Genomic DNA, 15,665 nt, shown 5'->3' on the forward strand with positions numbered 1-15,665 from the left:
CACATGGTATCAGTGCAACCGGCAGGATGGATGAAAACGCTGTCGTGGTGAGAAACGCTTACAAGGGCTATTCGTCCTCCTTCGTCCTCAAAGGGCTCAACATGACTGTGCGCAAAGGATCTATGTGAGTTCAAAACTCAAAATAACATTAAAAATGTATTTTATTTTCCGAATAAGTTCATCTTCGGACCGAATTTTCGGCACAAAATATAATTTTCCAAATATTTTTTGCCTTAAAAAAGAGCACTTTATAGAAACTTCATTATAGATAGCAAATTATACTATAAAATACTGAATTGATTAAATATCATCAATTATCTGAAATAATCAATCAATCAATTGTACGAAAAAAAATATGAAAATTAATAATTAAACAAAATATAACGGTTGTTAAATGATTATGTGGTGATAAAATGTATGAGGCTTGTTCGAGATTGTTGTTGGTGCCATGCTTTATGTTGTATATTTCGAGAAATTAGTAGTTACTTTTCTGTGAGGAAATGAAGTTAGACAAAACAAATAGAACTGATAGAATCAATGTAAAACAGAGCTTATTTTTCTGATTCTTCTATTCTTGTAAGATTTTTTATAAATTTTAGCCTTTGGTTTGTCGGAATGGCAATGATTTACGTAAAAATGTGAAGAATAGGACAAAAAGACGGTAAAGACTTCAGTTCTGTTCAATAACTTCATTACAGACTTAAGAAAATTACCTATGTCTTGACCTATATTGAAAAACATCTACTTGTAAAATATTTTTAAAGTCAAGTTCAGGATTATATTTAAAAATTACTGTTTGTGCCTATCAAATGGTAAAAAAGAAAGAGTAGGACTATTAAAAATTTATATGCAGCGTTAAAAACGTTTTCTTTAATTTTTATCGTCAAAAAACATCCTTCAATACATTTTCGAAAATATTTCATAAACTATTACTTTTTTTGCAAACTAACAATTAAGTAAACGTTGTAGAGGATTGACTTTCCTTTGAAATGAACTAGTTTTAAACCTATTAGGCTTGAGACATGTTGGGATAAATAGTCATAAACTACCAACATGTCTTTGTATGTTTTTTGTTAAATATCTATCAACGTAATAAGTTAAAATGTGAAGAGTAAGACATGGGACTTTTGAAAAAATACTACTTTACCTTAAACCATGTATATTAAAGTCAACTTCAAACTTATATTTTAAAAATTGTAGTTTATACCACGAAATACTTAGTAAAGATCAAACCATTTATATTTAATGTATTAATACTAATTGTATAGTTTCGCGAGAACGGGATCACAAACGCTTCGTTTCATTTTTATGACGATAAAAACATTTTTTTCAAAAATCTTAAAAAACGCGTACGCAGAAAAACAATTTGAGTAAGTAGAAATACTTTGATTGAATATAAAAATTTTTTTTTGCATTTATAAATTCACTTTTTTTCACATCCTACGTGTATTTGTTAAATTGAAACAATGTGAATCCCAGGCCCTGAAGATGATCTCAATAAAGATTGAAACGTTGGCACGATAAAGAAAATGTTTTTCTGAAACCTACGTCACACCAGACCGCATATCACGATTTCCGAATAAATACTACTTTACTTAAGTCAAGTACTTTAAAGTCAATTTCAAACTTTTTAAAAATTGTAGTTTATACCACGAAACACTTGGTAAGGATCAAACCATTGATATTTAGTGAATTAATACTAATTCTATAGTCTTCCGAGAACAGGATCACAAACGTTTAATTTTTATGACGATAAAACACATTTTTCTCACATTTTTGCAAAATCTTAAAAACCATTTACTTTTTCAAAATAATTATGAAGTAAAACGCAGACGATGAACCTCTTTGAAACCTATTAGGCTTTGTGACATACACAACTCCTTGCCATTTTTTGGGGAATTTTTTATAACAATATTTTCAACAACGAGGATTATTTCAAAGGATAAGCTAATCCCCAACCGCAGGCTCGGCAGTGCGAGCTGAGACACAAAAGGACGAGGAAACTCTCTTTCAAGTTGTTGAAGGCACCCGCTCTTTTTTTGTAAATGGCAAGGAGTCGTGTATTTCACAGATCGCTTATTTTTATTTGATTTTTTTTTAAAAGTCTGAATACATTTATTTTTTAGAAAGTTTTTGTTATAATTTATTTGGGTCAGGTCCCAATTTTTGTCTTTTTGCGATTAATTTGTTTGAGTTTGTGACACAGATATTTTTTTTTCATTTTTATTTTACACTCGTGAGTGAAACGAGTTTGCTTCGGTGATGGGGATCCACGCAAAGATCGTAATAGGTTGATACATGTTGGAACATCGTGGTAAAAAAATTTGTAGGCCCCCAAAGCTTAAATTTAATTAATACTTTTTTTAAGTTGTATCTTTTTTAAATATCTATGATAATCATAAGTTAGTAGCTCACAAGTACAATTTAGGCTAGGGCGTTCATGGCAATATGTACTGGTTACATACATTGAAGGTATGTTGAGACTTATATTTTAAAAATTGTTGTTTGTACCACGCAATACTTGGCCAAAAATAAGTATCAAACTATTGACATTTACGTGAATTTACACTAGTTACAGGTACATGAGAATTCAGGGTCAAAAACGTCTCGTTTAATATTTATGGCCAGAAAACATGGTTTTCCCCTACAGTTTTGCAAATACAAACTATTGACTTTTTAAAATTATAAAGGATTGAATTTCATTCAGAATGATTTTATTTGAAACCTAATAGGCTTGATGTACGTTGGGATACACAGTTAAAAACTGCCAAAATATGTGAGTGTTCGTTAGAAAATCCTAGATCAAAGTGAAAGAGTTTCACCATTAAACACAACAAAAGCATATAGAAAATACCTCGAATGACGCCCTAGCAATAATACCTGTTGATATGGTACTCAAAACAAAATATCTGTTCTAAAAAACCAAAATGAATGGTACTGGTAATCAGAAATCGATTGAACTAAATAAATGAAGACGTCATTTTTTGAATTCAATTATGAAATAAGACCAGATGGGGGCGTCCGTAGCCGCAACGGTTTAGGCGTTGACACGGCGCTCATCACTGTAAGGTAAAGATCCCGGGTTCGAATCTCGCGGCCCTGCATTCGAACTCGACATACTAACAAATGGGCTTTTTTCAAAAACACCGGCACTCCGAGGGTTGATAGGAAACTCTGCTGTAGCGAACCCTCGTAAAAAAAGAAGAAAAAAGTAAAATTTCTTTAAAGGGACGCCCAGTTGATAGGAAGATGTATATATGTATATATATATCCTATATTAAAATTGGTTTGAAATAAACAAAAAAAGAGTGAACCGTTTTTTTGTTATCAGTTCATGACAAAAAAAAACCAGATGACGGAAATGAGTGAAACGTCATATTCATTAATTTATTGGGTGCTGTTATTACGGTTATCTGCATTTATATACATTTTTATTTGTTATAAATTCCACTGAAATGTTAAATGGTAAATATTTATTTATATATTGCTATTTATGTAGGTTATTATTATTTATTAATGATAGGATGGGAAACACAATTTAAAAAAAATATTATTTTGATTGCCCCCAAAATGATTTACACCCTAATCCAGATTACCTAGTAAGGTTTTTGTAAAAAGACGTCGCAAAATATTTTTTAAACTGTATTTTTTTAATGTCTGCCAATGCACGAATGTCATGAACAACAAAATTCAAGAATAAGATATGTTTTTCGGACTTGTAAAAAAATGATATACTGGTAAATTACTTTGAAACTACTGGTAAATTAAATTTCAACTTATATTATAAAAATTCTTGTTTACACTACGCACAAATTGATAAAAAACTAAAATCAAACAATTGACATTTATATAAATTTACAATAATTGTAGAATATAAATGATAAATGATGGAGTGAGTGTGGTGTTCAATACTTTTTAAATAACCATATTTTATTTTATTATAAAATTTTATATAATAACCATTTTTATATATAATTTTATATATAACCATATTTTATTTAAATAACCAACCTAACCACCCCTAAAAACTAATTGTAGAAGTTCACGAGGACACCCTACAGAGGGTCAAAAACGCTTCGTTAGATTTTTATGGTCAAAAAACAACTTTTTACTCTAAATTTTTGCAAATATCTTACAAATTGTTGACTTTTTCCCAACTAATAACGATGTAAACGTTATGGAAGATCGAATTTCCTTTGAACTTAACTCCTATGATACTTATTAGGCTTGATACTTGTTGGGATAAACAGTCATAAAAAAATGAATTTATTTGCAAAACATTGAAGACATTATTTTGACAAATAAAAATTAAATAGCATTGGAGAACGAAATACTGTAATGTAATGTAAAATGAACAACCTGCTTTCAGTAAGTTTAACTTGCGCTTGAGAGCAAGAATTTGAGGTCACAAATAGTTTTATTTTAAAAAAAGATAGATTTGTGTATCTTTTGGACTTCTCAACAATGTGTAGCACAAATAAATTTTTGTATTGTCATTTATTTAGGGTTAAATTATTACATTAATTATTTAGATTTAATTCTTACTTTGATCATAATCATAACTTTGTTAAATTCCATGCTATCGATTAAAATAAATTTTCGAAATAAATGGAATTGGTCAAAATGATTTAGGAAATATAAAGGAACCGAGGAGTATTACACAAATGATCCATCTGACCGTTTTAAGATATTTTTTATTTCACTGACTTCAAAAGCCTTTCGTCGATTTTCCTCTCGGCTAGAAAGCGTATTTTCTGCCGTCTCATCGTGATTCTTGCCATCGGGCAGAACCATGGAAAACCGATCGGAAAAGTCTCAAAACATACACGTGACCTTTTCGGCCGGCTCCCTTTCCGTTACATAAGCTCCATGCGTGGAAATTCGAACGTTACCAGATCTCGACTTTTCCTTTATTTGAAATTTTGTCGTTACGGGCCAATTTGGCTTTAGTCTGTCAGTCGCGTTTCGGCTTTCGTCATCTTCAGTGAGTCTGTCAGGCCAAATCTCCCTCTCTCTCTCTCATCTTCACTTCTTCTAGCTAGCGCTCTCTTCTTTATTCTCTGACTCACAAACAGTCTGTTTCTGCCTGTCTGTCCCTTCCTCTATTCCCCTTTTCCTCCTCTCGCTCCCGTTCTCTCTCTCTCTCTCTCTCTCTCTCTCTCTCTCTCTCTCTCACTCTCACTCTCTCACTCAGTCCTCTCTGTCGGTTTATATCTCACCGTCTCTCTCTTTCTCTCTCTCTCTCTCTCTCTCTTTCCCTTTGAGTATGTGTATTTGTGTATTTTTGTTCCATTTCGCGTTCTTTAGTATTGGGCTTGCGGAAAGATGCCAAAAGATCTCTCACATACTAACGCAGCCAAAATTACCGGTAACTATCAAATTTAAAACCCAAAAACCCTGGAGGTCTGGAACCAAGTGCTAAACTATTTCAAGTTCATATCGATTTCGATGTGACGTTTTTCTCTCCTTGAAATCACATATTGGGAACATTGTTGTTACTGTGCCTCCTAAGAGGACAAGTATGATTATAGGTAATTATTTACGTTGTCATTCCATCGAAAAGATTAAGCAAACAATTTTTGTTTGAATCATAAGGAATTACAATGTTACAACATTTCATTGATTTTGTTTTGTTTTTTAGTATGTATGTTTTCAGTACCTTGAAATAATAAAGGCGATGAAACTTGGTGTTAAATGATGAAATGTTTGCGAGGCAAATTTGTTCTTTTATTCACAACCAAGTAACGGTCATTGTTAGTCGAAGAAAAGCCATTCTCCTAAAATTATTAAAGACAACTTTCAATTACCACCATTTGTCAATGGTTTCAGCAATTTTTGACCAATTTTTCCTCGCCTTGTACCAGATTGACAGCACGGCGAAGTCCTTAATATTTAAATACGCGGCAATGAATACATTTTTGTTAAGAGGAAAAAGTAATAAACCTGGGGAAAACAGGTTTTGAATGCTATCATTCAGGTGAAGTGCGTCAATCATTTAAAAAACAGAGGACTCTTTTATTAATTGTTTTTCCGGGTTTGAATATTTATAAGCCAAAAATTTTCCATCCTTTTTAGGTTTTTTTTATTACATTATTCAGTCTTTCTATTTAGCCGAGTGTGAATATGGGCGAAGATCAAATCAGATCAAGTTCTAATCTAGATCGAGAACTCATCAAACCTAGTTTCTTTACCTTTCAATTAATTAAGGTTTTTAGTTGAGATAAAAAAGTCAATGTCACGAGCGGGATTCGAACCCACGATCTTCGGCTAGATACGCCGCTGCTCTACCACTTGAGCTATCCTGACTTCCATCCACTCGGACACTAACTTCCCATCTCAACCCCACCTTTTGAATTTTCCCTCCTTTTTGCCATTTTTAGCCATGTCGTGTATGAATTTTGATTCTCGGCGACAAATGAAATGGCCACGGAGAGATTTAGTGAAGTATACTTCATTTAACTTATTAAATGCACTAGTTTCTTTACTTTCTTTTGCTTACTCCAGTTTTAACTTTTCAGATCGTCCTGGTACATCTTAAAGTATTTTTCTGTCATAATACATTTTCGCCTATTTAGCAAGAATGCATATAGCCGAAAGCGGACAAGAAGTTGTAATTAGAAATACTATTCGTCAAACTTAGATTTTTTTAAATTTTCTTCAGAGTTACCTCTCCACATTCTCCTGGGCCGCCTTTCCGTCCTAGTACATTTTTGTCCAATTTAGCCTCGGCTTAAATAGCGAGAGAAAACGGACCAGATTAGGCCTGATCAAGTTGCGAACCAATACTAATCTAAGTTTTTTTTCAATTGTCTTCAGTTTTATCTCTTCCGATCGTCATGTATCGTCTTTCCGTATATTTTGATCTTTTTACACTTTCTCAATGTATAGTCCGAGTGTAAATACCAAAGGAAGCAGACCGCATCAAATAAAAATAAGAATAAATTCACTAGTTTTTGTGGTCCGCTTGTCCAATTAATATCTTTCAATTAAATAAGGTTTTGGTTGAGATAAAAAGTCGGTGTCACGAGCGGGATTCGAACCAACGATCTTCGGCTAGATACGCCGCTTCTCTACCACTTGAGCTATCGTGACTTCGACCCACTCGGACACTAACTTCCCATCTCAACCCCTCCTTTTTGTCATTTTTCATCCCGCTCGTGACACTGACTTTTTTTAATCTCAAATCAAAATCTCTTAATTAACTGAAATAAGAATTGGATTTTTTTATGGATGTTTTATTATCCCTTTCGATCGTCCGGGCCTTTTTGCATCATTCGAACTTAATAATTTTCCCCAAATATAATCTGAATGTAAATAGCAATGCTTAACTTGCATAGGGCGACATGTTTAGTTGTTCTTTTAATCAGAAATTCTAACTTTTTGAATATGATGTAATAATCGTTCTTGCATGATTCGTCTGAATATCGAAGGTAGTAAAAAAGATATAAATAAGAAAAGATATAAAAAGATATAAAATAAAGATAAATATAATATATTATAAAAAGAGATTTTCCAACGTACACACAAGTTCAGCGATGATTACTGGAAGGATTGTATAAACTATTCTATTATTAATATAAAAATTTCGAAATCGAATCTACTCTTCAACATGGATGGTAGAAAAGGACCAGGTTTGGAATCCCGGCTCTTTCGAAATAGCCAAACACCGGCTTTGACCCCACCGGGCTGGATACTGCATCCGTCGTGACAAACATTCGGGGAGCGAACACGTTCCTTCAAAATCTGGGTCATGATCAGCGAAATGACGGAACGTTGTCGTAAACAATCGATTCATTTCAACACTCTAATAATTTAAAAATAGATAACTTTACGTTGTATTTGTATTCAACCCGATAAAACGTATAAACTTTTTTTTTCGGAATTGTCCCATTATGAGCCTTTTTTATTCTTTAAATGATCTTCATCTATGCTAAAATAATTCGAGAAATACAGTCGAGCATCAAGGTTTTAAGATAATATAAGCAACATAGAGGACGACATTAAACAATTTGTCACTCGAGAATCGACATTTCCCATTTTCTCGTATAAAATTACCTCAATTTTCTGCACGTGAAGGCTTGGCAGTTTCACTTTTTATTATTTCTATAACTACTGTCTCACTGTTACGCTTGAGCTAAAGTATATCGTAATTTAACAATTTATTGTGGATGCACCCAAAGATCATGGCCATATGTCTCCATTTCTGGGACTTAAAGGACGCTTCTTTTCCTTGACAGTGTGCAATCAGTTAGCCGACTTGAACAAAACTAAACGACAGAAATGACCGTGAAATTTGCCCTTAATGGAGGTTCATTGTCTTTCTTACATTCGCTGCCAAGCAGTTCATAAGTTATCTTTCACCCCTCGACTCTACCTTCTTGAAGACCCTCAAGCATCTACAATATGGACACATTGGCAGGAGAAAATCTAGAATCGTATACCTTCCACGTCAATTAAAGCGGTAAAGTTAGTCATATTTGATTGGAAAGGTCATATCAATATCCTATAGGAAAGGCACTATATCAATGGTACAATGTAGATGAATTGTAGGTAAAACATGGGGTATCAAACCATGGCTATATACCGCAATTATTCTACCTAGATTATTTTTCGCAGCTTTAGTATGGTGGAAAGGTCTAGAAAATAAAGAGAACAGTAATTAAGGTCATTTCAAAGACTAGGTGTTTGATGATTACAGGAGCATTTTCAACTACACCCACCCTAGCACTTGAAATCATAATCAATACCGCACCTCTTCACATTGAGGTTAAGGTCAGAGCACTAATCACAGATTAATTAGCGAGGGCTGGAATCATAAGTGCAATAACATAGGTCACTCGAAAATCTCAACTATTAAGTAAGGTTAACGGCCAATTATTAAGCGTTAATGATAAAAAGATCCTTTGGGGAAAAAGTACTTTCAGGTGGTCACCCCTTGTGATTATAATTATAGTTTTGATGATGACCATCGCAACATAGACTGCTACACATATGGTTCACTTATCAAAGGTTAAGGGAGTGCAGGAATCTACATACCTAAATTAGGAATCATCATCTCCACCCCTCTTGGCAATTACACCTCCGTTTTTCAGGCGGAAATCTATAATACATATATACTAGTTAGGAATAGTTTATTAATTAAAAATAAATAGCATTAAGTGGAAGTATACACTTACTGTTGATTTTGATAACAGTTGGCAGTTGGTTAAAGGTATGTACAGTTAGTTGATGCCTGAACATGGATGCTTTGAGTGCGGTTACTTCACGAATGTTGCTCGGCGAACCTTTTCCTCGATATTCCCGCATGTCGCACCTTCAAGCAAAAGCCAGAGTTAAAAGACTCATGCACCGGATAGGAGTACAGGCAGAAGAAACACTGTGCAGATATTGCCAAGAAGAAGAACGCAGATTTTATGTAGGGTTATGTTACATGAGGGTCTATGTAGGTGCAGATTTTTGCAACTAGGAGAGGAAAAGCCGAGCAAGGTCCTACCGGAGCTGCCGAATAGGCTTTGGAGGTTCATTAATAACATAAAACTGGTCAGCGAGTTTATAAAAATAGACGAGCACAATAGGTTTACTCAGGTCGAGGTGCAAAAGGCCATAGGAATTTATTCTGAACAACTCGTCGTTTCCTATAGATACTTTTGCACTGGTCGCACCATTATTTTGTATACAGGCAAGTTATTATTCAGATTCAATTTGGACTCCTTACAGAGTGGTGTAAACATGAGTTTGACAGCTTGCTACACTAGAGCATTATATATGTCGTAAAATTTAGTTTGCTTTTACGCCATAGTATTTAACCGAGTTATCACGATTATCACATTGCAATTTGTCACCACGTCATCACCGAGTAGGTCGCCACCTAGTGAAAAGAATAGCAACTGTTTTTTATGGGCATACACGTAAACAAGAAACAATGTTGGTTCCAGCACTGAACCTTGAGGAACACCAACTGGTACCTTAAATTCTTCAAAAAAGGCTCCCCCACAAAAGTTTCCACACCGTTGGCCAATTAGATAAGAACTATTTTTATTCAATAGGAAAATTTTATGGTTTAATTGGTAAACCCATTACGCCAAACACAATCAAATGACATATTGATGTCCAGAAAAAACCGTTCCAGTACGCTGTTTTAAGTTAAAATTATAATTAACATGGTCATTAATCTCCCTAAGTTTTGTTTCGTGTTATAATGGCGAAATCCAAACTGATCAGGAGGAAGCATTCTTTTTGAATCCGTAAACATGCAGACAATTATTTTCTCAAAAATCTTGCTTAGTGAACACAAACTAATTTGCCTGTAGCTCTGTAGGGTTTTTGTACGGTTTGTGCAACGTTATGTATCGTACATTACAGCTTCTGTGATATTATGTTATGCTTATAGCAATTCTGTCTTTTCTAGTCCTGAAGTTCGTATAAGTAAAAAGCTGATATTTTATATGACATAAATGTTTTTAATTATTGCTTTAGTAAGTTCAATTGATCGGGAAGGTTTTATCTGTCTTTTGATTAGTGATTGAGCATTGTCTCTAAGAAGCGTGTGTAAGTCGGCCAGGTGGTCAAGATTGACGTGGCATTAACATGCCCAAAACATCTCGCCTCGGCTTTACCATAAACGAAGTCATACTGGAAATTGGAACATTCAGTGAGTCATAAAAGAGCGGATAAACGGTTTCTCGGAAGTCGGATGAAATTACGGCTTGAGTTAGCTCTCCAAGGTCGGGTCATTGCCGGTTCCTCATCCATGCCGCGGCCGTACCCTTGTGTCGAACTTCTTGCACCACCGGCGCACTTTCACCGGCTAGTTTGCGAACGGGACCTCTCCTTCAAATCCCAAGAGTTGCAATCCGTGTTAAACATTGTGTAAAAGATGAAACACTCGATGGAGACAAATCTTTTTAAAAAAAGTAAAAATATACTGGTACTAAAAGGAAAACGGATGGTTTTTCGGAGGAACTTAAAATTTAAACTAGCCATGCGATTTCTGGCAAATAGAGAGGAATAGTCTTGAGTTTTGGTACGATTTTATTCGTACAAACTGGCGAATTGAACTATGTTCCAGTAAGCACCAATGAAATGTGCGACGTCCTCTCACACACAAAATGCTCAGTCAAATAATCAAAAGAAAAGTAATGTGGGATATTTAGGAGCCGACAAACAGGTGAGACCATGGCCCTTTGCATGCTTCGACTTCTTTTCCTTTTTTTAAATTCATATTTTATTCAACCTGCGACCATTTGAGCGTCTCGATCTGTTACTGATTCTCTTTCTATATGAAAACTAAATCGATATCCTAAAATGCTAGCATCTCAGGTCTACCTAAGGTTATCAAGAACAGAATAGACATAAAACATATATACACATATATACTGGTACTAAAAGGAAAACGGATGGTTTTTCGGAGGAACTTAAAATTTAAACTAGCCATGCGATTTCACACATATTCTAGCCACACATATTCATCACTAAATAGAAAAATGAACTGAACAATGGCAAAAAAGGAGGGAAAATTCAAAAGGTGGGTTGAGATGGGAAGTTAGTGTCCGAGAGCTCCGCCACGATAGCTCAAGTGGTAGAGCATCGGCGTATCAAGCTGAAGGTCGTGGGTTCGAATCCCGCTCGTGACACTGACTTTTTTATCTCAACTAAAAACCTTAATTAATTGAAATATATTAATTGGTCAAGCGGACCACGAAAACTAGTGAATTTATTAAATAGAAAACTGATCGCATTCACTCTCCCAGAGAGCTGGATATTCCTCGAGGCAGGGTTTAAAACCTCTTCCTTTCACGCTTAATAAATTACAGTCATTCAAGTAAATTAACATAAACACATATACATTTTAAAATAGCTCTGAGGTACAGCGATCTGTGCGCGCTGGCGATCAAACTCCCGAGACACAGGTCTGACTATACATCAACATATTGCCTATAAACGTCAAACCTTCTACAATTTAAAATACTGTCGAACTTTAATTTATTAATACTTAACGGGCACGTACATGATCGCTTTCGAGAAGGTGCCCGAGAGTTATTCTTGAATGACCTATACGTAACCTTGTCAGTACGGCCTTTTCCCTTTCCGACCGTCCTCCATTGACCATGGACCTTTCTGAAAGAAAAGTAATAAAATTGTAACAATCCTCAAGTAAATAATCCGTGGGGAAAGTTTATAGCTAACAATTATGCTAATTATTGTCATAAAGGTTTTATGATTATGGTTAATACATTTTAATAGGTTTCGTGGTCCGCTCGACCAATTACTATCTTTCAATTAATTAAGGTTTTTAGTTGAGATAAAAAAAGTCAGTGTCACGAGTGGGATTCGAACCCACGATCTTCGGCTAGAAACGCCGCTTGAGCTACCTTTTTGAATGTTCCCTCCTTTTTGCCATTTTTCAAATGTCGTGTGTATTTGATTCTCGGCGACAAATGAAAATGAAATAATTCAAAAGGTGGGGTTGAGATGGGAAGTTAGTGTCCGAGTGGATCGAGGTCACGATAGCTCAAGTGGTAAAGGAGCGGCGTATCTAGCCGAAGATCGTGGGTTCGAATCCCGCTCGTGACACTGACTTTTTTATCTCAACTAAAAACCTTAATTAATTGAAAGATTTTGGTTAATTTTTTTGGTTCCTCTTCTTCTTCAACCTCACTATTTCTTTGAAACTTTTTTCATTCTGTCTTCACCTCTCAGAACTGTGTTCAAACTTTTCCATTTCTTTTATTTACTTTACTTTACTTTTATCCAAAAGTTTAAGAATAGAACGAGTCGCACTTGTATTCTCGCACCGATCAGAATTCTGTTTGTTTTAAAATTACAGAGAATGGGCGACCATTAGCCCTAAATTCACATAGAATAATCTTCATAGGTAATAAGCAAGCAACAAGGTTAAAGGTATTATGAATGGCCAGTTGCATAACAAATAATATACCTTTAGTACTGAAATTTTTCAGACCCTTCATTTATTTCAAAGTGCGCCTTTAAATCGCAAATGCTATATCATTGAACGATGTGTAATGAATAGCTGACGATGTTCTTCGTATCTTCCATAAATTCCATTACATTGTATAAGTTCCCACATGGGAACGAACCCGTGGAAGGATGTATTTACTTCCGGACATTGTGAGCCTTTTAATTGGCCGAGAAGTCTCTCAAAATCCAACCGTTCAAACCGTTAATTGTATTGTTTCTTCCTTTTCCTCTTAGTAGGTGAAGTTTCGATTCTTTATTACATTAGCACTGTTACACAATGACACGGAATACTTTTTCTTTAGAAATCATAAATTTTTATTACAGACCAACAGTGCAGTTCTTTAGGTTCAAAATGTTCAATTTATGGACCACGTTTTTACTCACGAATATCTTGATTTCGGTATAGTCTTGATGGACTGAGAGTCGGACTCATAATCAGCCTAACAATGCCAATGTTGAGACTGAGTCGGTCCTCAAAGCAATTTGAAAACCATATATTAAAAAATTAATTGTCAATTTATGGACATGCGTAAGATTGTTTTGCCCTGAAGATGACCGTAAAGGCTGAAAGCTTGGCAGTAACAATCGAAATTTTTTCATCAGATCATACCGAGGACTCAGATTATTCATTTCTTTAAGTACCTTTATCACTTAAATTGCGTCTTGAATCAACTTTATTGCATTGTCCATTTAAAGTTTTTTTTACGGGTTCCAGGAGAATTATGAAATACATATAAAATATCTCATCATTCATCTCTCTCTCTCTCTCTCTCTCTCTCTCTCTCTCTCTCTCTCTCTCTCTCTCTCTTACTCTCTTTCTCTCTCTTTGACTTCTTTACATTCTGTCTGTTTCTTTCTCAAGTTTATTTGACGATATCACAAGTTAATAAACGACAAGGCGTTGGAATGGTTGGAACCATTTTGTCTTAAATATAGCTAAGTATGAGAACGTTATTTAGAATGAATGACTCCAGTCACATCACAATTTTAGGGATAAAAGCGCACAATAGAAACAGGCAACGAAGAAGCATATAAACGATTACTAAAAATTGCTAAACACGCAACAAAAGACCGGCCATTGCCCGTGAAATTTTACAGGGTTCCTTCCTCATTTGTGCAAAAGCAACAACTGAAGGGGATGGCTGCCAAATAGATAGAAATTTGGAATAAATTTGACACTAGAGCACACACGCAAAAATTACGAATGTAGCGTGTAGATTGGCCGCTAAACATCCATTAACGTGGAAAATTATACAGGCTGTCATGAGAAAACTGTAAAGTAATTTAAACGATTTCCTATCACTGATGATGACAACTACAACACCCCCGACAAATGACGTACACATGGTCATTAGTGTTTGAATGCTCTAATTTCGATTAAGAGTGTAGCTGTGAAAGAAAGTTGTACTCAGCGGACGGGATTGGCCTCCAAATTTTGAAAAATTGGTGTCGTATATCACGGACTGCTAAGATTATAAATAAAATATAGTTTACTTCTCTTTACTTAGTTTACAATAAATAATATAACATTCAAATTTTAAAATAAAGCAATCAATCAATAAAATTATTTTCTGTAAATTTTAAATTGTAAAAATCGTATTTATAAATAAAATATATTTAGCTCTCCTTAATTAGTTTACAATAAATACTGTAACAATCAAATTTTGAAATAAAGCAGTAAATCAATAAAATTATTTTCTGTAAAAAATCCTAATGCAAAACACCTGTAATTACTATGTGGACACTCTCTCTCTCACTCTTTCATTCAGTCGCGACCTACCTACATGTCTGTCTGCTTCCTTTTTTTCTCTTACTTTCTCTCTCGCTCTCTCACTCTCTCACTCTCTCATTCAGTATCTGCCTGTCTGTCTGTCTGCTTCCTCTTTTTCTCTCACCATTTCNTTTTTTTTTTTTTTAACTCCCTCACATTCTCTCTGTTTCTTTCTCAAGTTTATTGGACTATGACACAAATTTTGTTGTTCATAAGTATATAAATTAAATGTGTGGTGATTAGTGACCGTTAATCGATAATTATTCAGAAATCGTGAGATGCGGTCACCAGACGATTTCTCTCACGATTTCTGAATAAATATAAATTAAAGTACATTACTAAAAAGGATTTACGTTCGAGAAGAAAAGATAGAAATAAACAATGTTTTATGTTAATATGTTTTTTCCTGTATTAATAAAATACAAATAAATGTAACATTAATGCAGAAAAAACATTTGATCAAAATTTAATTCTGAAATTTTGGAAATTTAACGTCCCCATTTTTCTACTAAGAAAATTGCTTGTTCGGTCAACTTGTGTACATGTTCAGAATTGTTTTTGAAAATTCAATTACAAACCATTCGAGTAGTAAGATTTCATAAAAAATTGTTAACATGATTGTGGTATATGTATATGGCCAAAGAAAACAAAAGATTTTTTTACTCACGGGGGTAGAATAGTGTGGCTGGCTCAAAACGGAGCACCCCCATAAAGCTGGGCAGTGATGGCGAAGCGTCTAAAATCTTGGGCAGTCCTGCAAGCAGAAGAGAGCATATTGGCAAGGGCTCAAACGAAACATCCAAGAGGAGAGTTAGCCAATAGGGAATTAAGTATTTAGTTTCTAATGAATGTTTCTGTTTATCCTTTTAATTTGAATTTCTAAATTTCACTCAAGCCTTATTTTGCAGTTATCTGC

General features: G+C 34.5%; 1 protein-coding gene and 1 long non-coding RNA gene across 2 annotated transcripts in view; one reads left to right on the forward strand and one right to left on the reverse strand.

Annotated features, from left to right (window-relative positions):
• Nucleotides 1-15,665, reverse strand: part of LOC106663894 — a 29,808-nt gene that overhangs the window by 13,260 nt on the left and 883 nt on the right. The window contains exons 2-5 of the long non-coding RNA XR_001340107.2: nt 15,417-15,503; nt 12,008-12,117; nt 9,177-9,313; nt 9,037-9,100 (exon numbers count right to left, since the gene is read on the reverse strand). This is a non-coding gene — a long non-coding RNA (uncharacterized LOC106663894). The remainder of the gene's footprint in view (nt 1-9,036; nt 9,101-9,176; nt 9,314-12,007; nt 12,118-15,416; nt 15,504-15,665) is intronic.
• Nucleotides 1-15,665, forward strand: part of LOC106663888 (ABC transporter G family member 23-like) — a 20,091-nt gene continuing 4,426 nt past the window's right edge. The window contains exon 1 of the mRNA XM_014389111.2: nt 1-124. Within this exon, the coding sequence (XP_014244597.1) occupies nt 27-124 (98 nt within the window). The 5' untranslated portion in view covers nt 1-26. The remainder of the gene's footprint in view (nt 125-15,665) is intronic.

Source organism: Cimex lectularius, unplaced genomic scaffold (assembly GCF_000648675.2).
Source record: "Cimex lectularius strain Harlan isolate CLEC.00 unplaced genomic scaffold, Clec_2.1 scaffold80, whole genome shotgun sequence".
Lineage (NCBI taxonomy): Eukaryota > Metazoa > Arthropoda > Insecta > Hemiptera > Cimicidae > Cimex > Cimex lectularius.